This window comes from Cynocephalus volans, chromosome 17 (genome assembly GCF_027409185.1).
Source record: "Cynocephalus volans isolate mCynVol1 chromosome 17, mCynVol1.pri, whole genome shotgun sequence".
In the NCBI taxonomy this organism is placed as follows: Eukaryota; Metazoa; Chordata; class Mammalia; order Dermoptera; family Cynocephalidae; genus Cynocephalus; species Cynocephalus volans.
In genome coordinates this window covers 44,016,571-44,042,348 of record NC_084476.1, presented here as the reverse complement: position 1 = coordinate 44,042,348, position 25,778 = coordinate 44,016,571, and the positions used below count along the sequence as shown (strand labels likewise).

General features: G+C 39.0%; 1 protein-coding gene across 1 annotated transcript in view; it reads right to left on the bottom strand.

Moving 5' to 3' along the window:
* Window positions 1-25,778, bottom strand: part of RIGI (RNA sensor RIG-I) — a 70,519-nt gene extending 44,741 nt beyond the window's left edge. The window contains exons 1-2 of the mRNA XM_063082060.1: window positions 25,655-25,778; window positions 9,236-9,370 (exon numbers count right to left, since the gene is read on the bottom strand). Coding sequence (XP_062938130.1) covers window positions 9,236-9,370; window positions 25,655-25,760 — 241 coding nt within the window. The 5' untranslated portion in view covers window positions 25,761-25,778. The remainder of the gene's footprint in view (window positions 1-9,235; window positions 9,371-25,654) is intronic.

Here is a 25,778-nt window from a genome sequence, read left to right as displayed (position 1 = left end):
AATCTGATCCCCAAAATGGCAGTGTTGGAAGCTGTTTGAGTCATGGGGGCAGGTGCCTCACGAAAGAATTAATGCTCTCCCTGGGGGATGGGGATAGTGAGTGAGTTCTCCCTACATTAGTTCCCGGCAGAGCTTGTTGTTTATAGGACCCTGGCACCTCCCCTCTCTCTCTTGCTTCCTCTTGTCATGTGATCTGCTTGTACCTGCCGGCTGCCTGCTGCTCTCCACCATGAATAGAAGCAGCCTGAGGCCCGGGCCAGATGCAGCTGTCCCAGAATCATGAGCCAAATAAACCTCTGTTCTTTATAAATTACCCAGTCTCGGGTATTGTTATAGCAACACAAAAACTGACTAATACACGAAGTAAAACTAAAGCAATCATAAATATGCTTCAGCTGCAGAAATGGCTCAGATGGAAAAACCCTTGGATTCTGTTAAGAGAGTCTCGACCTGATATTTGCCCTGCAATGTTCTTTCTGTAAGTGAACATATAACAACAAAAAATACAAGAAATATGCTAGAGACCACAGTAAGCAAAAGATACCACTAATGATAATATGTTTAATGCATATCAACTGTGTCATCCATTTTCAGAAAATTCCAGCTGTCTCACAGTGACAAGTTCAGCAATATGTACATATAACTTTAGCGTATTTTTATTATAATTGAAGTTTATTCTTTATGTCTTTAAAAGGCATTTTTTCTAAAAATAATAATAATAATATTTTAAAAGTTCAGAGAAACATACCAATGGACAATAAACATAAGATACTCAATCTCATTCATATTTTTTAAATTGTGGTAAAATACACTAAGGATTGCTCTCCGGGAAGCAGCGGCTACGTGGTGGTAGCGCACAGCCCTACCTAGGAGCTCCCGGTCCAACCAGAAGTCCCGGCCCAAACAGCACCCCCAAGACCCTGATCCTCCGAAACCCCGGGCCCAAACTAGCCCCCACCCTCCGAGCCCCCGACCTTCTGTCTTTGCCTGTGGGGCAGGCAGCAACAGCGCTCTCCCAGGGGCGCTGCTCGGCCCAAGAGACTCGGGTCGTTGCCCACGCCGCCCTGCGGGGCACTGGAGCCCAAGGGTCTGGCGTCGGCGTCCGGTGGGTGGTGCTGGGGGCTCTCGCGGAAGACCCAGCGACTGCGCGGCAGGAGCCCTCCAGGTGAGGTGCCGCGGGGGGAAGGGAGCAGTCCCAGCCAAGCGCGCCTGCGTGTGTGCCACCGCGGAAAGCAGAGGCGGAAGGTGGGGGTGCCCGCGGGAACCTGAGCCCCTGTAAGGGGATACTGGGGTCTTGGGGAGGGAAGTGACTTGACCTGGGAAAATCCGACGTGAGCACTGGCCAGAATGAGCGGCCCTTGCGGCCTCAATCGAGGTCAAGATGCAGAGGCCAGGAAGGATGTGGGCTTAGCTCCGTGCCGTGCAGCACGTCAGAAAAGAGTGCAGATACGGGTTCTGGGACCTAGGACATCACGGGTGTGGCAGCGTGTCACGTCCTCAGGTGCAGAGAGCACCGAATGTGTTTGCAGCCTCACAGCCGCTCTTTCCACATTGGCTCCGAGGTCTACCCACCGACCTCCAGCCTCGTCCTCTCCACCTAGGCAGGACGGTGCGCTCCAGTTGCCTGGGTTCACCGCAGCTGGCTAGGGACAGCTCTAGGACCTCGCCTCACAGCCTCCCTCTGCAATGAGGGGAGGACTCGCGAGCTCTTGGCGGCTGGATTATCCTTGGCTGTTGGATTATTAGGTTGCTCTGCCACTGTATTCTGAAGGTAAATATAATCTTTTGGCAGAGGTTTTGAACGGCCTAGAACTCAAGATCCCAACCTATTTTTTTACTGTATTTGGATTATCTTGATTTGGCCCAAGGAGAGGGAAAAGGTTATCTTAAAATACAGGATGAGGTTTAAGAATTAGCACTGAGAATACGAGCATTATAGCTGAAGTTTTGGAATTGCAACTGGAATTACAGTTGAAGTTTTAACCAAAAGATGTTAAAGTGATTTGAAAGATTTATTTAATGTACTTTTCTTCAAGGAAATTATTTCCTTTTGTGTTGGCAAAATTTGAGAATAAATTGGTCTTGAATTTAAAAAACAACAACATAAGGATTGCCATTTTAAGCATTTTAAACATACAATTATGTGGAATTAATAACATTCACAATACTGTGTAACCACTACCTCCATCTATTCCCAAAACTTTTTCATCATCTTAAACATAAACTCTGTACTTATTAAGCAATAACTTCTCATTATTCCTTCCTCCCGGTGTCTGGTAACTTCTCATATACTTCTGTCTCTGAACTTTTTTTCTTTTTCTTTTTTCTTAATTGACCCATGATAATTGTATATGTTTATGGAGTACAATGTGATATTTGGGTACATTTATACAGTGTGCAATGCTCATATCAGGGTATTCACCATATCCATCACCTCAAACATTTATCACCTCTTTGTGTTGGGAATATTCAAACTCCTCTCAGTTACCTACTTGAAGTTATTGCAGTAATTTGTTGTTGACTGTAGTCTCACTATATTGCTACAAACACTAGATCTTATTCTTCCTTTCTCCTTTCAATTTTGTATCCATTGACCACCCCTCTCTTTTTCTCCTCTCCCCTCTGCCCTTACCAGTCTCTAGTAACCACTATTCTACTATTTTTTACTTCTATGAGATCAACTTTTTTAGCTTCCACATGAGTGACAACATGCAGTATTTCTCTTTCTGTGCCTGGCTTATGTCATCTAACATAATTTCCTTCAACCTCATCCATGTTGCTGTGAATGACAGAATTTCATTCCCTTTTTATGGATGAGTAGTATACCATTGTATATATATATATATATATATATACCACATTTTCTTTATCTAATCATCCATTGATGGACATTTAAGTTGGTTTCAAATCTTGGTTATTGTGAATTAAGCAGTGATAAACATGCGAGTGCAGATATCGGCATTCCTATTTTTTTACTGTGGTAAAAAACACACAACATATAAGTTATCATCTTAACCATTCTTAAATTTACAGGTTAGTAGTATTAAATATCCCGTTGTTGTGAAACAGATCTCCAGAACTTTTTCATCTTGCAAATCGAACTCTATACCCATTAAAAAGCAACTCATCTTTCTCCCCTCCCCCCAGCCCCTGGTAACCACCATTCTTTCTGTTTCTATGAATCTGACTACATTAGGTCATTCACATAATTGGAACCATACAGTATTTACCTTTTTGTGACTGGCTTATTTTACTTAGCATAATGTCCCTAAGGTTCATCCATCTTGTAGCATGTGACAGGTTCTTCTTCGTTTTTAAGGCTGAATAATATTCCATTGCATGTGTATACCACATCTTGTCTATCCATTCACCCACTGATGTACCTTTGGGTTGCTTCTACCTCTTAGCTACTGTAAATAATGCTGCTGTGAACATGGGTGTGTGCAAATATCTCTTTGAGACCCTACTTTCAATTCTTTTGGAAATATACCAGAAGTGGGATAGCTGGATCATATGTGGTAATCATATGCACCAATAGAACTGGTGGTTCTATTTTAATTTTTTTAGGAACCTCCATACTGTTTTCCACAGCAGTTAAACAATTTTACAATCCTAGCAATAGTGCACAAGGGTTCCAATTTCTCCATATTTTTACCAAGACTTGTTTTTTATTTTTTATTATTATTATAGAAGTCATTGCAAAGGGTGAGGTGATATCTCATTGTGGTTTTGATTTGCAGTCCTCTGATGATTAGTGATGCTGAGCACCTTTTCATATGCTTGTTAACCATTTGTATATCATATTTAGAGAAATATCTGTTCAAGTACTTTGCTTTTCACTCTGTTGATTTATGTTCTTCGATGCACAAAAGTTTCTAAGTTTGATGTAGTCTCATTTATCTATTTTTGCTTTTGTTGCCTATGCTTTTGGTGTCATATTCAAGAAATCATTGCCAAGTCCAGTGTTATAAAGCTTTTCCCCTATGTTTTCTTCTAGGAGTTTTACAGTTTTACATCTTACATTTAGGTCTTTAATTCATTTTGAGTTGATTTTTGTATATGGTACATGATGGTTAATTTTATATATCATCTTGACTGGGCTAAGGGACACTAAGATAGCTGGTAAAACTATTTCTAGGTATGTCTGTGAGGGTGTTTCCAGAATAGATTAGCATTTGAATCAGTACAGGGAATAAAGAAGATACACTCTCACCAATGTGGGCAGGTATCATCCAATCTGTTGAGGGGCCAAATAGAACAAAAAGGTGGAGAAAGGTCAAATTCTCTCTCTCTCTTCTTGAGCTGGGACATTCATTCTCCTACTCTCAGACATCAGAACTCTTGGTTCTCAGGTCTTTTGACTCTAGCAATTACACCAGTGGCCCCCTAGTTTTCAGGCCCTCAAACTCACATTGCATTACGCCACCAGCTTTCCTAGCTCCAGCTTGCAGATGGCAAATCATGACACTCTCAGCCTCCATAATCATGTGAGCCAATTCCAATTTTATATATATATATACACACACACACAAACACACACATATACATATATATATACACATACACACACATAAATAACATATATGATGGTACTTTGAAAAGTTCATATGAAAATTGAATTAAAGATAATATGAAACCTTCCATGAACTTTTTGAAGACCCCTCATAAGTGTGTGTGTATATATTGCATAACACACACAAATAACATATATGTGTGTATAAATGTATCCCATAATATATATACACACACACACATATCCTATTGTTTCTGTTTCTCTGGACAACTCTAACACATGGTATAAGATAAATGTCCACCTTCATTCTTTTGCTTTTCCAGTTTTCCCACCACCATATATGTATTAGTCCATTTCTGTTGCTTATAACAAAATACCTGAAAGTGGGTGATTAATAAAGAAAACGAAATTTATTGCTTACAGTTTCAGAGGCTGGGTTCCAAAGTCCAAGGAACACTTATGGTGAGAGCCTTCTTTGGTGGTGGCTTTATAGCAATGCAGGAGTCTCACATGGCAGAAATGGCAGAGCAGAGAGAGACTCTTCATGCTCCCCTATTAAAGCCCTCAGAACCACGTCCTGACCACCATTAGTAATCTATTCACTACTGCAAGGTCCTAGAATCTAATCACCTCTTCAAGGCTCCACCTTTCATTTACCACAATAGGATTTCTAACCCTCAACAGTTACAGTAGGAATTAAGTTTTGGAGGGACATTTAACGCAAAGCAATATATTAAAGAATCTGTCCTTTCCCCATCGAGTGGTCATGGTACCATTGTTGAAGACCATTTGACCATCTACCCACGGGCTTATTTCTGGGCTCTCTATGGGTCCATATGATTATCTTTATGCCAGTGCTACAGTGTTTTGATTTCTGTAGCTTTGTATATGTTTTGAAATCAGGAAGTATGAGTTTTCACAAGTTTGTTGTTCTTTTTCAAAAGATTGGCTATTCATGGTTCCTTGAGATTCCATATGAATTTTAAGATGAATTTTTCTATTTCCACAACAAATGCCATTGGGATTTTGATAGGGATTGTGTTGAAATCTGTAGATCACTTTGGGCAGTATGGACATCTTAATATTAAGTCTTACAATTCATGAACACAGGAGGTCTTTCCATTTATTTGTGTCTTTGATTTCTGTCAGCAATGTTTTGTAGCTCTTTCATCTCCTTGGTTAGGTTTATTCCTAAGTACTTTATTCTTTTGATGCTATTATAAATAAAATTGTTTTCTTAATTTCCTTTCTGGATTATTTGTTCTTAATGTAGACATACAACTGATTTTCGTGTGTTGATTTTGTATCCTGGAACTTTTCTGAATTTATTAGTTCTAACAGGTTTTTTGTAAAATCTTTAGGGTTTTCTGCATATTTGATCATGTCATCTGCGAACAGAGATGATTTTACTTCTTCCTTTCCAATTTGGATGCCTTTTATTTCTTTTCCTTGCCTAATTGCTCTGGCTAGGATTTTCAATACTAAACCTCAATCAATTTTAAAAATAAAAATTAGAAGTACCATTTTTACCTAACAGATTGGTAAGAGTTAAAATAATTTATAATATCAAGATTAATTATATCCTCAAAGTGGAGAAACAGTGGTTTCTCTGAAGAGGGCTGTATGAGTAGCAGGGAAGAAAGTAAACAAAAGGCAACTTTTACTTTTCTCTTCATACCCCTCTATACCATTTGAATGTCTCATAATAAATAAGCATGTATTACAGTAATTGTGTAGAGGACTTATAAGGCAAGGTGAGGAATGAAAGAAAATAAATCAACAACTATTAATTATGTTATTAGAAGCAGAATACCAAGTTTCAGTTCATAATAAATATTGTAACCAAGATTTAAACCCTTTCACCTAAAAAGTTTTTGAAAAAAAAAAAAAAACACATTACTTTTCATAAAGCAACTGCAATCAGTGACTACTTATAGGCCTCTTGAGGAATTCTAATACCTAAGAAAGGTAGTATGTGTTTGTTTTTAATATATCTGTGTTACAACATGATAACATAGGTAATAGAGGATACCCCAGCATCAGTAGGATTTTTTTTCAGTAGCAGTCCTTAATTTGTCCATTTTAAAAATCATTTTACTACAATGAAAATAATAATAGTTGTAATAACTGCTATATTTTCTTTAGTGCCTTTTGTATGTACTATGCTAGGTTCCTTATATATGTTCTCTCGCTCATTGTTTACAACACTGAAAAAAAGTTATCCTTTTGCTTCTTTGAGAAATGAATAACCTGGAGCATCAGAAAGGCAAAGTAATTTGGCTAAAATCCCCTAGAGAGTAAGTAGCTGATTTGGTATTGGAGCCCAATATCTGACTTCACATTCTGGTGTTTCAGTGAGGTGAGTTACCCCAAAACAGAAACTCCATGAAAAGACCCAGGTTCTGGCTCCAGCTTTTCTACTAATCAGCTGTGTGACCTTCAGCAAAGCACCTACCCCTCTCTAGGCCTTAGTGTCCCTGCGTTAGGAAGAAGGGAGGTTGGACTAGATAAATTCTAAGATGTCTTTCACCTCTAGGACACACTGACTTTGTATGCTACGGACAGGAGAGAACAAAGAGCACATCATAGCTCTGAAAACAGAAATTCAAAAATTATATAAAAACTGAAATGCATAACAAAATATTTGTAGCATACACACACACACACGCACACACACACACACACACACATATAAAACACAGAACACACCAACAAAATGAACACATGTTAACCGACTACCCAACTTAAGGACTAGAATATTCTAATACTTTGTGCCTTCTCTTTTCCATCCCTGTATCTCCCTGCCAAAGATACCACTATCACATATTTGATGTAGTACTCCCTTAATTTTTTTTAACATTTTCATGGCATATATTTGGTTCCCTAAACAATATATGTTTAGTTTAGCTTGTTTAGAACTTTATAATATTATATCCTATGATATGTAAGTTTCTTTGACTTTTTAAAACATCGTATTACATTTCTAAGGTTCACTTGAGTTGTCTATAGCTATGTTCACACATTTTCTTTAAAGTATAATGGACCATTGTATGAATACTATAAAATTTATTTATCCTCTTGAAGGATACTTGGGTTGCTTCCAGTTTTGTTTGTTTGCTTGCTTGTTTTTGTTATTACAATTACACTATGGACATTCTTGTATGTGTATTCTGGAATATATGTGTAAGAGTTTTTCTAGGGCACAAACTTAAGAGTGAAACTTGGATAGAAGGATACGTGAGAGTTGAATTCTATAAGATGATGTCAAAGTGTTTTTCAAAATAGTTGCATCAATTTATACTCCATATAATGATATTTAAGATCTCCCATTATTAAATATCCTCTTCAAGCCTCAGCACTTAAGTTTTGCTATCTAGTAGTTATAAAATGCTATCTCATTGTGTTCCTAATTTACAATTCCCTATACCGGCTAATTGGGCTGAGAATCTTTTCATATGCTTATTCACCTTTCACTCTTCCTATTCTTTGAAACATCTGTTTCTATCTTTTGCTCTATGGCTGTTTTCTTTCTTTTTCTAATTGATTTTCAAACATTTTTAATATATTCTTGATAATAAGCCTTTGGTGATTATACATTTTGTAAATATCCTCTCCCAGTATGTGACTTGTATTTTCCCTTCCTTTATAGTGTTTTTTTGGATAAACGGATGTTCTTAATTTTAATGTCATCTAATGTATTCAGTCTTTCTTTTATGGTTATTGCTTTAATGTCTTGCTTCATAAATCCCACCATGCCCCAAGGTTCTAAAAATACTATTCTATATTGTTTTCTAAAATTGTTAAAATTATAAAAAATTACATCTTTAATTCTTTTGAATTGTGTGTATTGTAGTATGGAATGAGGTAAGGAATACAAATTTATTTGTATCTACATATGTATGAAAGTTAGGGTTTGTTTGGTTTTTAACATTACCCTGTTTATAATGGCCCATTTCTATTTATTGAATAGCTCATTTCCCAGTGATCCTCTTTTCCCAGTGAGTGTACTTTAAAAATTTTGTGGAAAAGTTTAATTAAAAGACAATATCAATCTTTCCATGAACTCTGAGAAGACCCCCTGTATATCAGGCTTCCATAAATACATAGGTCTAATTGGAGGCTCTCTATTCTATTTCTTTGGTCAGTTTGTCACCACCAATACAAACATTCACTGTCTCAATTCCTGCAGCTTTATAATAAATCTTGATACCGAGAAGAGGAAGCTCCAATCTACTTAATTCCTCTTCTTTAGGAGTATCTTGACTATTCCTGGGTCATAATTCTTCTACATACATTTTAGAATCAGCTTGTCAAGCTCATTGAAAAAGCATATAGGCTTTTTATTAGAATTGTATTGAATATATAAATCAATGTAGGGAGAACTGACATTTTTATGATATCAAGTCTTCCTCTCCATGTGCATGGGAATATTCTTTTACTATTATAAATGGTATTTAATTTTGGATTACATTTTTTATATTTGCTTCCAGTAGGTAAAAATGCACTCTCCCATTAGTTACAATAATCTCTCTGTAGATTCCTTTGGATATTTCACATAAACAATTGTATCATCTATCTGAAAATCGTCTTTACACTGCCTCAGACTCAGAGACATGAGCGATAATATGTGGATACCTTAAAATTAATGGCTTTTCACTTCTACAGCATTATGAAATAGCAAAATAATAAACTCAGATTTGTGCATAAGAAGCGTGAACAAACCTGCTTGGCCTAGGGCATCCAAAAAGCCACGGAACCAGCCTTCCTCCTGGAGCTCCAATAGGAACTTGAGAAAAAGTGTGGCAGCCTCCATTGCGCCCTTGTTGTTTTTCTCAGCCTGAATATACTGCAATTCATCTACAAACAGAAACAAGAATGACTCAAACTGCAGAACCACTACTAATCACTGGAAGAAAAACCAGAAAAAGATTGCCAGACCTTTCTGAATGGGGATGAAGACTGTAACTAGTCATAGCATTGAAAGGAACTTCAGGAAAGCAGTGAATTCTCTGCCCAAGCTGATTACGCCCCTTCTTCACCAACGCACCCTCCCATCCTCTCTGGAAACTTCTCCTAGTTTGGTGTAGAAGTCTGAGCACACACTCTAGAAAAGGAGTTTCCTCAAAATGTTTGAAAAAGTCTCCCCACACAAGGGAGAAGTTATGATAGCACTGATCAAAGAACAAAAGCTTCCTCTGACATTTTGATCATGTTCTGTTCAAAAGCCTGAATCAACTCCTGTACTAAAAGAGTGTGAGAACAGGACCACTCCATGGCATCAGTAACAGTTATGATAGACTCAGCAAGCTGTTAGAAATAAATAGAGATACTTTCATGGTCCTTTTTGTAGGTTTTTGCCAAGCAGGTAGGAAATATAGCAGAAAAGAGAAAGGGAGAGGAGCAAAAGAGAAACACGGTGAGGACAGCTGGCAGAAAACTACCCACCTGCAGGTGGTCATTGAGTTTGTACACTAACTCCACGGCTAGGGAGGAGTGATCAAACCACTGCCTCAGTATGACCTGATGTTTGATCATTTTCCATTTCTTCCCCATTGTTGATGGAATGCAAATTCTAAGAGAGTAAGCATGTTGTCTGGCTGGTGAACCACTGTATTCTCAGAGATTAGAAGAGGACCTGGCACGTAATAGACACTCAACAAAGGTATGCTGAATGAATGAAGGAAAAAAAGGAATGTCTTATATTCTAGCTCTAATTAAAGGGATCTTAATCAAGGTCTCTGTCTTGGCAACAATAAAATTAACCTTTTAAAGTGTAAAATTCAATGGTTTTTAGAGTTGTGAATCTATTATCTAATTTTAGTACACTTGCATTAGTATAAAAAGAAGTGCTATACCCATTGGCAGCCACTCCCCACTCTCCTTCCCCTCAGCCTCAGGAAATCACTAGTTGACTTGGGTCCCTATGGATTTGACTATTCTGGACATTTCATATAAATGGAATTATACAATATGCGGTCTTTGTGACTGACTTCTTTCACTTAGCATAATGTTTTCAAGGTTCATCTACGCTGTAGCACGTATCATTCATTCCTTTTTATTGCCACATTTTGCTTATCCACTCATTAGTTAATAGGAATTTGGATTGTGTTCACATTTTAGCTATTATGAATAGAAATGCTGTAAACATTCATGCACAATTTTTTGTGTGTGTAGATGTATGTACTCTTTTCTCTTGAGCATATACCTAGCTGTGAGATTGCTTGGTCATATGGCAAATCCATTTTTTAACATTGTAAGGAACTGCCAAACTGTCTTCCAAAGGAACTGCACCCTTTTACATTCCCACCAGCAATCTAGGAGGATTCCAATTTCTACACATCCTTGCCAATGCTTCTTCTTATCTATTTCATTTTTGCTGTCTGTATTAGTTTCCTATGGCTACAATAACAAATTACCACAAACAAGGTGGCTTAAAACAATAAAAATTAACTTTCTCACAGTTCTGGAGGCCAGAAGTCAGCAGGGCCACACTTCCTCCAAAGGCTCTAAGGGGAACACAGTCCTTGTCCCTTCCAGCTTCTGGTGGCTGCTGGCATTCCTTGGCTTGTGACTATACTCCCTCCAGTCTCTCTGCCTTTGTCTTCATACTGCCTTTTCCTCTTTGTCTGGCTTGTAGTCACATCCCTCCACTCTCTGCCTCTATCTTCACTTGGCATTCTCTTTGTCTCTGTGTCTTCACTTGGCTGTATTCTTATGGGGACACCAGCCATTTTGGATTAAGGGCCCATGCTACTCCATTATGACCTCATCTTAACTCAATAACTCTATAGGGACACTGTCTCTGAATAAAATCACATTCTGAGGTATTGCGGATTAGGACTTCAACATATCTTTTTTGGGAGACACAATTCAACCCATAACAGCAACCTATCTTTTCACCTATCCCAGCTTCTCTGGGCCCTCAACGCTACCTTATTCCCTTGAGTCAGTTCACTCTGTTCCTGAACCCAGTCCTTACAGCTGTGTTCTTGTTCCCAGGCCTCTCCACGGCTTGATCTTCCCTTCAACATGCTACCAGCCATTACGAGTACTGATACTCCATGTGGCAGTCCAGATTTATCCCAGCCACAGCTGAGGCCTTACCAGGTGAACTGCCCTGCTGTGTCCTGAGCAGTTTAGATTTACTTTGCATGTGGTCAGGCCCATCCTGCTGCTACCTGGCCCCAATATCTGCTGCTACAAGTGGTGATAATTTTGTCAAAAGCACTGGGAGTTCACCCAGCTTCAGCCATCAGTATTTCCCCCTGCCCTTGCTGCCTTGGGCCCTCTGTGTTGCCATCCTCAGCTTGCCAAGGCAGAATTTGCTGATCCCTTCTCTATGCTTTCTTAGTCTCTTTACAGGCCTCTGACTAGAGCACTTAAACTGCCTGTCTTCTCCCTTAGACTGTGACTATGGTCATTCTGTATTCAACTTTGTCTTCATCTTTGTATTCTAATCATCCACACAGTGCCTAGCTCATGCATGTGTCCAGATAATTTTACCAAAGGAATGGATACTCAGAATCTGAATATTGCCTACCCAGCACCCCTCCAGGATAAGGGTTAGTCTTTGACTCCAAAGTCATATTGAAAAAAATCTGTAGCCTACCCCCAGGTCTACCTCGAAACATCCTGGTCAACCTGTAGACAAGCAAAACCCTGCAATATCCAGGGAACCATGCAAGTTCTCCAGAAGAAACCTTGCTTCTGTGTTCCTTTGCCAATGTGCAACTAGCACCAATGATCACAATATTCAACTTGTGGAGAAAAGGATCACAGTAAAAGAGATTCTGTATGGGCATGGGGAGAATACAGTAAGTTCCCACTGCCTTCTAATGAGGGGAAAAAAATAAGAGTTAAAAATTTATATCCAGCTCATAGTGTCTCTGGTCCCTGACTGAATCCTGACTGATGAAATAGACTTGTCACAATAAGGTTAATGGATAGAATCCAGAGCTTCCAAAGCAGCCAAGGAAAAAATAGGGAATAGAAAAAAATCAATCAATCTAACAGAAAACACAAAAAGCAGGAGGAAGAGCAACAGGTGTATGAATACATATGTACATTTTAAAGTTTAAAGACATGAACAGGATGATATAAACTATAACAGCAGTTGCCTCTGGGGAGGGGATCGAAGATGTCAATGGCATCTTTAACATTCAAAAATACAACAATATTATATGCAGTGTTCTTCACCTTGCCTTTTTAACTTGCCTTTTGGCAATCCACCCAAATCACACCACACAGAATGAATCACATGTAATATTCTGGAAAACATCCTTCTGGGTATCTAATTATATGTATAAACATATAGTTTTAAGTGAATAGGATCCTATAAATCTGCCTTTTCTCACTCATTAATAGATTATAGATGTTGTTTTCCATCAATAAATATGAATCTATATCAACTTTTTGTGGCTGCATAGTTTTAAATCACATAAATATATTTATTTAAGCCATTCCTTATTAATAGATAATTAAAATGTGTTTAGTACAGACATATCTATGTCTTTGCCTGCTTTACCTACCAAATTTTCCTTAGAATAACTTTCCAGAAGTATAATTTCTGGGTTAAACAGTATACACTTTTAAATGTTTATATGCATTGCCCACTGCCTTCCAGACAAACTGTTCAGATTTACCCTCTATCAATAGCATATGAATGCCTGCTTCCCTCACAGCACTGAATCTGTTCAATCCTCATAATCTTTGTAAAACTGAGAGACAAAAACAGACCAAACAAACAAACTTCATTGTTTTTAACGATTTCTTATTTGTTTCCTCCCTTGGCCACTGTATACTGTATACTGTATTTCTTTCTTTCTTTCTTTTTTAAATAAATTTCCTGTTCACGTTCCACAGCTAGTTTTCTGCTGGGGTCATTCATCCTTTTTCTGAATTAGATTTGTAAGAATCCTTTGTGCATTAGGAAAAAGTTATATTTTCTAAATGGTTTTTCTAGTATTTAAAAACATTATTAGTTTTTAAATATCTACTGCAATAAGACTGAATGAACTCTACTAGTTCCAATAATTTAGGGGAATTTATTTTTTCTGTTCTTTATTTTAGCTGATTTGCTTTCTTTGGAGTTATCTGATTGCTCTTCCTGTAATTACTTGAGTCAAATCCATTAATTCATTAGTTTTCATTCTTTTGAAATACCAATAAATCTACTTAGGCCATAAATTTTCCTCTGATTAAAAGCTTAGCTGTGCCTTAAACTATGTAACGTGGCCTAATTGCTATCCTTACTTTTGAAAGTGGGTACAATTGTTTTGATTTTCTCTTTCCACTAGGAGTTATTTTAAAAAATGGAAGTGTATGAATACCTATTTCCCTCATAACACTGAATTTGTTCACTCTTCATAATAAATAAAAGATAATTTTGAAATTATCTGATAATTTTTTTAAAGACCAATGATTAATTTCTGGGATATAGAATAATAGCTAACATTTATTTAGTGCCATGCACTTTAATTCTCAAAATATCTAAACACAATTGTTATTCTCATTTTACAGATAAAGAAACTAAGGTACAAAGGAGTTAAGGCATTTGCCCAGAGTCACAGAGCCTAGCAATTAGAGAATAAAACTCATATAAGCTATGCTTTGGGAAATTTATTAAAGATTTATCTGTAATCTAATATAGGATCAATTTGGCAAAGCTTGTTAAGAATTGGGGAAGGAGGACACATTCTTTATAAGAGTACAAAATGGAACGTATAGTCATTAAATCATCCTTATTACATTAAACAGATCATTTATATCTTTATTATCACTTACCTGACTTAGCAACACAAGTAAAGATGTTTTATAATTACCAAAATTCTTGACTCCTAAAAATTTTTTATTATATTTAGTAAATAAAGATTTATATGTGTCACATCTTCATTGTGAGTTAGGTGTCCTTTTCATCTTAATACTTCCTGCCTGTGCGATACTTTTTTGGTATTATTAACTCTTGTTTTCATTTGCATTTATTTAATGTATCTTTGTCACTTTTTAATTTTTGATGTTACTTTACTTTACATGGGTCTCTGGCAGACAATAATGACCTGGAATCTGCTTAATGACTCATTTAAACTCATTTAAAAGACACATTTGATCTAATTACAAAGCCAACACTAATATAACTAGTCTTCCTTGTGTTACCTTGCTTTATACTTCCCTTTTCTATGTTTCTTGTTTAGCTTAAATTACTAAATACATTTTTCTCTTTTTTCTTCTCTAGAACAACAAAATCTACATAACCTCCCTTAAATTGCTGTATTATTATCTTTAACCTTTCAGACAGCATTTTTAAACTATAGAAACAAGAATAAAATATCTTTACAGTCTCCCCTCTTTTGAAGCAAGGAATTTAACTTTTATCTATTATTATTTTCCCTAGCTCCTTACTGACTTAATCTAAAGGTTTTAATACAAATGAGTACTTTGAAATTGTTTTATTTTTTACTATAAACCCTCTCTTTAAAAAAAAGAAAGAAAAACAAAAACAAAAAGTGCTCTCTATTTACTTTTGTGGCCAGATTTATAAAATCATTTAAAATGAACTCTACATGCCTGGTTTCAATATCCATCACCAATCCTTGTATTCCAAAACTCTCTTTACTGAGCTATTAATATTTTTCAGGTCTCAATGACTTGGAATCATGTTTCAAGTAATTTCCACAAGAAATGTATTTGACACCCCATAATGTTTTCCTTTTGCTTACACACATAAAAACCTGGCTATATATAAATTTGGGGGAACTTTGTTTTACCCTCAAAATTCTGCAGCTGTATTGTCTAGCTACATTAGAGTTGTAGAAAAGTTAGAGAACAACTTGATACTGATACCTGAGGAGTATACTATAAAGCAAATATATTTCACAGGACCTAGTTTCTTGTACTTTTGGGTTTAGTCTAACTTCTTAAAAGTACATATAAAGAGTTTCAAGATGGCGGCGGCTGCGGCGGCTGGTGCGGAGTAGCTGAGGTGGAAAAGGTGGCCACTGGGCCTCAGGCAGCCGGGAAACTTGTGGACCTTCCTCTGGCCATCTCTTAAGGGAGGACTGCTGCTGCTGGCCGGTCGTGGGGGCTCAACGCCACTTTGCCCCCGGCAGGAGAGGCTGCCTCATTTACAGGCAACAGCTTTGAAGTGTGGAGCAGGAAAAGAACTGATTCTTAGCTGCAAAAGTGAGTCTTGAAACAGGGAACACGGCGCCAGGGCTGCTGTGGATGCAGCCAGGATCCCGGAGGCTGGGGCCGCACTGAAGGCGGCCAGCTGCCCTATCCAGGATTCGAGGTTTCAGGCCGGCATTAAAGAAGACTCCTGGGAGCGCCCGAGCGGCGCCGCGACTGAACAGCCCGAGGTGGCAGCGCCGAGAACACGGAAGGCAACAAACCAGAGACAGAGCGAGCGCCCGACCTGGCACAGCACTGTGAGTGATCCCTGGCACAGCTCTGTTCGGGGGGTGGATGCCCACGAGGCTCCCCGCCTGCACCACCAGGCCACTCACTGCCCCGGTGCTGCCTCCATTTTCCCAGGTGCGGGCAGCTCCGCCCTGCTCGGCCATCACTGAGCCCATTTGCTTGGCCTGGCGCGGGGCTTTCCGGACCCTGCGGGCCGACCTCCTCTCCCACTCCCTCCACGGTTCTCTGGCAGGGCTGGGGGTGTGGGGCGTCTCGACCAGTTTTGGGAGGGCTAGGAAGTACGGGCGGGCCGACTGTCACTCCACCACACCCTGGACTCCGGCCCCGGTAAACTTCCTGTTACTGGGAGGCAGATACCATCTCTGCGACCTCCAGTTTGGAAAAAAGCCTAACGAATTTCTGGTTGGGAATAGTGTGGTAGGAGAGTTCCCAGGTCTGCTTGAACCTGCCGGAGAGCAGGCTGCAGGCGGGCACTAGACTCGGTTTATACCGGGGGGATACAAAGGTGAACAAGACCCGAGAAAGATCTACACAGTGCTACAAAGGCACCCAGAGAGACTGGTCGTCTGTGCCTAGCAGAAACCTGGTAGACTTCCTGGGCGAGGCGGTGCTGAGCAGGGTCTTGAAGGCCCAGCTGATAGACGAGGGGTGCAGAAGACACGCCCCAACCCAGCACAGTGTGCACAGAGGGGGGAGACGTGCGGCCAGGGAGGCGGAGACTCGACAGAAACCACACACCCGGTGGGGTCGCCACTGCACGATCTAACAGCCTGGGCCAGAGCACACTGAACGGGGAGAAGTCCTGTACAGAAAGTGAAAGCTCAACAGAGATCACACACCCTGTGGTACGTGATCCACCAGCCCAGCAGAGTACAAGCTGACCAGAAAGGTGGATCCCCGGAGAAGCCCAAGACCCGAGGCAACCACACACACAAGACACTAGAGGCCAACTGAGCAGTCACGGCGGGAGCCATACCAAATTGGCAACCACAGCAACATCCTAGTTAGTCATTAGTCTTAAACCGGTGGACTGTGAAACCCCCTGCCACAATGAATAAACACCAAAAAAAAGACACCAGAAATACAAAAAATCAAGAAAGTACACCACCAAACGTTAATAAATCTCATACTCTAGATCCTATAGAACAAGAAGCCCTTGAAATAACTGATAAGGAATTTCGAGTGATAATTCTAAGGAAACTGAATGAGATACAAGAAAACTCAGCCAGACATCATGATGAAATGAGGAAAAGTATACAGGATCTGAAAGAGGAAATATACAAGGAAATCAATGTCCTGAAAAAAAATGTAGCAGAACTTGCTGAACTGAAGAAGTTATTCAGCGAAATAAAAAACACAACGGAGAGTTTAACCAGCAGGCTTGTCGAAGTTGAAGAGAGAACCTCTGAACTTGAAGATGGGCTGTTTGAAATAACACAAGCAGACAAAAAGAAAGAAAAAAGAATCAAGGACATGGAAGAAAATCTGAGAGAGATATCAGACAACCTCAAGCGCTCAAATATCCGAGTCATGGGTATTCCAGAAGGGGAGGAAAATGGAGATTCCATTGAAAACATATTCAACAAAATAGTGGCAGAAAACTTCCCAGGTATAGGAAAAATCACAGATCTTCAGATCCAGGAAGCTCAACGATCTCCAAACGTATTCAACCCAAAAAGGCCTTCTCCAAGACATGTCATAGTCAAATTGGCAAAACTCAGAGACAAAGAGAGAATCTTAAAAGCTGCAAGAGAGAAGCGTCAAATCACCTATAAGGGAGCCCCAATCAGGTTAACATCAGACTTTTCATCACAAACCCTAAAAGCTAGAAAGGAATGGGATGATATTTTCAAAATACTAAAAGACAAAGATTGCCAGCCAAGAATACTCTACCCTGCAAGGCTATCCTTCCGAAATGAGGGGCAAATAGTATATTTCTCAGACAAACAAAAACTGCGGGAGTTCACTACCACAAGACCACCCTTACAAGAAATCCTCAAGGGAGTACTGGGTTTGGTTCCTGAAAAATAACTACCACTGCCATAAAAACCTAAGAAAAATCTAAACCCGCTAGTACAATAAAAATGGCATTCATGAAGAGAAAACAAGCTAACAAAAACACTATCTACAACCTAAGGAACCAACAAACACAGAAACCAAACAGTAAATCAGAAAGCAAGGAACAAAAGACACCTAAGACAACCAAACAACCAATAAAATGCTAAGAATAAATCAACACCTTTCAATAACAACTCTTAATGTTAAAGGCTTAAATTCCCCAATTAAAAGACACAGACTGGCTGACTGGATCAAAAAGCAGGACCCAACTATATGCTGCCTACAAGAGACCCACCTCACCCATAAAGATTCACACAGACTAAGAGTAAAAGGATGGAAAAAGATTTACCATGCAAACAGAAAAGAAAAACGAGCTGGAGTGGCTATTCTTATATCTGACAAAATAGACTTTAAACTAAAAACCATAAAAAGAGACAATGAGGGACACTACTTAATGATAAAAGGACTGATCCATCAAGAGGACATAACAATCATAAATATGTACGCACCCAATGTTGGAGCAGCCAGATTTATAAAACAAACTCTATTAGACCTAAAGAAGGAAATAGACACTAATACCATAATAGCAGGGGACCTGAACACTCCACTGTCAATATTAGACAGATCATCTAGGCAAAGAATCAGTAGAGAAACACAAGATCTAAACAAGACTCTAGACCAATTGGAATTGGCAGATATCTACAGAACATTCCACCCAACAACCTCAGAATATTCATTCTTCTCATCAGCACATGGATCATTCTCCAAGATAGATCACATATTAGGTCACAAATCAAGTCTCAATAAATTCAAAAAAATTGGAATTATCCCATGTATCTTCTCAGACCACAATGGATTAAAACTAGAAATTAATAACAAACAAAACTCTGGAAACTATACAAACACATGGAAATTAAACAGCATTCTACTTAATGACATATGGGTCCAAGAAGAAATCAAGCAGGAAATCAAAAAGTTTATTGAAACTAATGAAAACAATGATACATCATACCAAAACCTGTGGGATACTGCAAAAGCAGTATTGAGGGGGAAATTTATTGCATTAAATGCTCACTTCAGAAGAATGGAAAGATGGCAAGTGAACAACCTAACACTTCACCTTAAAGAACTAGAAAAACAAGAACAATCCAATCCTAAAGTTAGCAGACGGAAAGAAATCATTAAGATCAGAGCAGAACTGAATGAAATTGAAAACCAAAAAACAATTCAAAAGATCAACGAATCAAAAAGTTGGTTTTTTGAAAAGATAAATAAAATTGACAAACCATTAGCATGGCTAACAAAAAAAAGAAGAGAGAGGACTCAAATAACAAAAATTAGAAATGAAAAAGGCGATATTACAACTGATTCATCTGAAATACAAGGAATCATTCGAGACTACTATAAACAACTATACGCCAACAAATTTGAAAATCTGGAGGAAATGGATAAATTTCTGGACACACACAAGCTCCCAAAACTGAACCGTGAAGACGTAGAAAATTTGAACAGACCAATAACAATAAAGGAGATTGAAGCTGTTATCAGAAGGCTCCCAACAAAGAAAAGCCCAGGACCAGATGGATTCACAGCAGAATTTTACCAAACATTCAAAGAGGAATTGACACCGATTCTTTACAAACTATTCCAAAAGATTGAAACGGACGCAAATCTCCCAAACTCATTCTATGAAGCAAACATCATCCTGATACCAAAACCAGGTAAAGATATAACCAAAAAAGAAAACTACAGGCCGATATCCTTGATGAATATAGATGCAAAAATCCTCACTAAAATACTAGCAAACAGAATACAGCAACCCATACGAAAAATTATTCATCACGATCAAGTGGGATTCATCCCAGGGATGCAAGGTTGGTTCAACATACGCAAATCAATAAATGTGATACACCATATTAATAAACTCAAACACAAGGACCATATGATCATCTCTATAGATGCTGAAAAAGCATTTGATAAAGTTCAGCACTCATTCATGACAAAGACCCTCTATAAGTTAGGTATAGAGGGAAAGTATCTCAACATAATTAAAGCCATATATGCCAAACCCACTGCCAATATCATCCTGAATGGGGAAAAGCTGAAAGCTTTTCCTTTAAGAACAGGCACTAGACAAGGATGCCCACTCTCACCACTCCTATTCAACATAGTGTTGGAAGTACTAGCCAGAGCAATCAGAGAAGAGAAGGAAATAAAGGGCATCCAGATTGGAAAAGATGAAGTCAAACTGTCCCTGTTTGCAGATGACATGATCCTATATATCGAACAGCCTAAAACCTCTACAAAAAAACTGTTGGAATTGATAAATGATTTCAGCACAGTAGCAGGATACAAAATCAACACACAAAAATCAGTAGCATTTCTTTTCTCCAATAGTGAACATGCAGAAGGAGAAATCAAGAAAGCCTGCCCATTTACAATAGCCACCAAAAAAATAAAATACTTAGGAATTGAGTTAACCAAGGAGGAGAAAAATCTCTATAATGAGAACTACAAACCACTGCTGAGAGAAATTAGAGAGGATACAAGAAGATGGAAAGATATCCCATGCTCTTGGATTGGAAGAATCAACATAGTGAAAATGTCCATACTACCCAAAGTGATATACAAATTCAATGCAATCCCCATCAAAATTCCAAAGACATTTTTCTCAGAAATGGAAAAAACTATTCAGACATTTATATGGAACAATAAAAGACCACGAATAGCCAAAGCAATGCTCAGCAAAAAAAATAAAGCTGGAGGCATAACACTACCTGACTTTAAGCTATACTACAAAGCTATAATAACCAAAACAGTATGGTACTGGCATAAAAACAGACACACTGACCAATGGAATAGAATAGAGAATCCAGAAATCAACCCTCACACTTACTGCCATCTGATCTTTGACAAAGGCACCAAGCCTATTCACTGGGAAAGGGACTGCCTCTTCAGCAAGTGGTACTGGGATAACTGGATATCATTATGCAGGAGAATGAAACTAGATCCATACCTCTCACCATATACTAAAATCAACTCAAAATGGATTAAGGATTTAAATATACACCCTGAGACAATAAAACTTCTTAAAGAAAACATAGGGGAAACACTTCAGGAAATAGGACTGGGCACAGGCTTCATGAATACGACCCCAAAAGCACGGGCAACCAAAGGAAAAATAAACAAATGGGATTATATCAAACTAAAAAGCTTCTGCACAGCAAAAGAAACAATTAAAAGAGTTAAAAGACAACCAACAGAGTGGGAGAAAATATTTGCAAAATATACATCTGACAAAGGATTAATATCCAGAATATATAAGGAACTCAAACAACTTTACAAGAAGAAAACAAGCAACCCAATTAAAAAATGGGCAAAAGAGCTAAGTAGGCATTTCTCTAAGGAAGATATCCAAATGGCCAACAGACATATGAAAAAATGCTCAACATCACTCAGCATCCGGGAAATGCAAATCAAAACCACATTGAGATACCATCTAACCCCAGTTAGGATGGCTAAAATCCAAAAGACTATGAACGATAAATGCTGGCGAGGCTGCGGAGAAAAAGGAACTCTCATACATTGTTGGTGGGACTGCAAAATGGTGCAGCCTCTATGGAAAATGGTATGGAGGTTCCTTAAACAATTGCAAATAGATCTACCATACGACCCAGCCATCCCACTGTTGGGAATATACCCAGAGGAATGGAAATCATCAAGTCGAAGGTATACCTGTTCCCCAATGTTCATCGCAGCACTCTTTACAATAGCCAAGAGTTGGAACCAGCCCAAATGCCCATCATCAGATGAGTGGATACGGAAAATGTGGTACATCTACACAATGGAATACTACTCAGCTATAAAAACGAATGAAATACTGCCATTTGCAACAACATGGATGGACCTCGAGAGAATTATATTAAGTGAAACAAGTCAGGCACAGAAAGAGAAATACCACATGTTCTCGCTTATTGGTGGGAGCTAAAAATTAATATATAAATTCACACACACACATACACACATACACACACAAACCGGGGGGGGGGGGAAGGGGATATGACGACCACGGTTATTTGAAGTTGATACAACAAACAAACGGAGGGGACATGGTTGGGGGGGAGCGGGGGAGGGGGAGGGGAGGGAGGTTTTGGTGATGGGGAGCATTAATCGGCTACAATGTATATCGACAAAATAAAATTTAAAAAAAAATTAAAAAAATAAAAAAATAATAAGAAACACTTTTCCACATAAAAAAAAAAAAAAAAAAAAAAAAAAAGTACATATAAAATGTTGACCTTGCAAAAAACAGGAAATTTTCCCCAGGCTATAGTCTCTGTTGTAAGATAAAAAACTGTAACACAGCAAGGTTGCTGGTTCAAAGACAGACAAGTTACTGATGGATATGTAAAGATACTGGGAGCTGTGTAGGGAGAAGGAATGTATGCTAAGATCAAGCTTTTTTTTTTTTTTTTTTTTTTTTTTTTTTTTTTTTTTTTTTTTGATGGATCACTTAAATTGCCTTATGGAATGTCACTTTGCTTGTTTTACTGAATGTTACCAGCCTATATTGTTCAACTATAACCCCACCTATATTCTCTTCCTGTTACTTCCTGGTATGGAGAATAAATGCAGGAAGAGAACCCCAATTTGTGGTTAATTTCCCAAATAAAAGGAATGCCTCTCTCTTGAGGGTTCCAGGACATTAACCACTTCGGGGCTTCTCACTGCTCAGAAGAGATGGGCTTTGAGTAATCCTTTGCAGCTCCATCACCCAGTGGAAGAGGGGTGACAAATCCATGGGAGGCAAAGCAACAATACCATTACAGGAGACCTGAGTAACCTCATTTGTTTTTCCCAAATGCTTATATAATTATTTCTTCAAGTCAGAAATATGAAAAGCCTACAGGTGTATATAAGACATGATGCTTTTTTCATTAAACTCACATACAAAGTGCTATTTCTTTCTTAGATAAGTAAACTTTTCTTCTATCTTTTCCATTTATTTTTACACCTCTTCTGTTCTCATATCCTTTCTTGGAATCCATATTGTACCCAATTGTATAGTCTGGATTCGTGCAAACATACTACTAAGTGCTGCCTCTGTTGCAATTTTTAACTTGGCAATAAGTTTTAAAAAGAACTGCCTACATTTACTTTCTCCACTTCTTTATCTTTTATTTTTGCTCAGTCTACTCTTGCGATTAGTTTCCCAACTATCTATACCCTTACCTCCACTCCCACTCCACAGAAACTACTCCTGTGAGTGGTCCCAAAGGTTTATAATACCAAAGTCATGGGAAATTTTTTTGTTTCTTTGAATTTTCATCATACCTGAAACCTGTTATTCACTCCATTACTCGACTCTGGTTTTCATGATGCCTCCTTGCCCACACATCTGGCTCTTCTTTTCCAGTCTTTTTTCCAGCTCTTTCCTCCTCTGCTCATCTTCTAAATGACGGGCTTTCTCAGGATTCTGTCCCAGGCTTTCTACTCACCATCCAATGGGCAATCTCACCTACTCTCATTGTTTCAGCAAGGATCTCTACATGAATGACTCCCCAACCCTAGACCTTTTTCCTGAACTCCAGACCTGTGCAGCAGACAATCTGATGAACATCTCTTCTCAGATATTTCCAAGGCACACATACTCAGCTTTTGGAAGGATTCCAAATCTGAACCCTTCATCTTCCACTGCAAACCTGTCCCTCCTCCCGTGTTTCCTATCCCAGACACCACCATTCATTCACCAAAGGGCCTAAGCAGGAGATCTAGGAAGTCATTCTCCATCCTGCCCTCACCCTTACCTATTCTCTCCACCCCCACCACCAAGAATAATATTGATTATACTTTCCAAATGTCTCTTGAATCCACCCATTTCTCCTTGTTTCTCTGGATTCCTGTTCTTGTAACTGACCTTCCTGCTTCCAGTTTTGCCACTCCACTGTCTTGGAATCTTTGCAGCTGCTATTTCTTCTCCTCCCAGTCTTGTGCCTACCCAATCCATTCCTCAAACTGCAGCTAAAGTCATTTTTCCACAACACAAATTCAATTTTGTCTCCTCTCCTTATAACTTTTCATTAGATAAAGTCCAAAACTTGATATCCCCTCTTCTGCTTGCCTCTCAAACCCCATTACTCCCAACTCCTATCTCCCTGTCCACATTTCAACCACACTAATATTCTCCGGATTCCTAGAACACACTGTTTTATCCCTCACCTTGGACCTTTACATACAATGAACCCTTTGCCTGCAATTTCTTATCTCCTTCCAGCTAATTCTCTCTCCTTCTTTAGACCTCAGTTCAAATGCCACATACCTGGAAAGCTCTACCTGTCCCCTTCAGACTAGGTAGACACCCCTGCAATGTACTCCCACAGCACCCTGTGGTTTTCCATCAAAGTTCTTACTGCACTTTGTTATTTATTGTTTAGTTACATGCCTTCACATGTGCATTCTGATCTCTGTTAGGGCAGGGACTATTTCTATTGTGCTCACCACTGATTCCTCAATCCTAATATGATGCTCCTATTAGATAATAGGTGCTTAGTAATTACTTCCAATGCTGACATAATGCCTGACATGAGTTGCTTATTTTATTTAATCAGCATTTATTGTATCAGTACATCAGTGCGTGAAAAAATGAGATTCATAGCCGTTTGTTGGGGTTTCATCCAAAGATTTCTGAGAGATGTCTCGCATAGACTTACATTCTTCAGGGGCCCAAGCTACTTTAGTCATTAGGATATCATTTTATTACTTATCTCTGGGCACAACTAGAAAGTGGAGGTCCACTTTTGTTGCTGGCATTCTTTCACTACTCACTCTACAACCTGTGATTTGATTTTGCAGAGCAATTAGCACAAAAGTTACCTGCCTGTTTTAATGCAATTTCCAAAAACTGCCTAACATCAGGAAAGACACTTAGGCACGCCTGAAAAGAAACTGCCAGACCCTCTTCTCTCATCTGAACTCTTTCCAAGCACCACCTTTCTTTCTCCTCTTTCCTGGACGCCTCTTTTCATCTCCAGCACAAAGCAATTCACAAAAATGGCCCTTACCCACAATCATGCCTCTCAAAAGTCAAATGGAAACACCTACACTAAGGCCTAAAGCTATTCAATCTGGGGAAAGTCTTGCTCCTCTCCGGCTTCCGGTTATATGGAAGTGCAAATATGACCCCACAAGATAAGCATCAACTTCCTTTGAGCTTGGACAGCATTTTGTACAGTGGTATTGTAATCATCTGCATACATCTGTCCTGGCCCTTCGTTCCCCTCCTCCCAAAACCTTGGGCTGTAAAGTATGTTAAGGAAGGGTCTATGTCTTATTTCTCAATTTCTGATACCATTACAAAACAGAGCACACAGCAGACTTAAGTATTAGTGGAAATAAATGAAACAGGCGAGTTCTTTCCCCACCTTTGAACCTAAATATATTTGCACACCTAGGCAAGTCACTTCACCTCGCTGGAATTGTTCTGCTCTCTAGGCATCCAAGAGCTCCTGAAACTGAATATTTAGTCCGAAATGCTGTGTGGATCTTGCCACAAACCCGGCATCCCTAAATAACATATATTGATTAAAAGAAAGTAACAACACGAGGGGAAAACAAGGCAATTGTCTTCCTGTCCCGACCGGCGAGCGGGCGCCGCTGGGGACCACTCACCCTCCCTAAACCAGGGACTCATGTAGCTCAGGATGTAGGTAGGGTCCAAAGTCTTCCTGACATAGTCCTGGAAGGCGCGCAGATTCCGCCGCTGCTCGGTGGTCATGCTGGTCTCGGCTCCCTG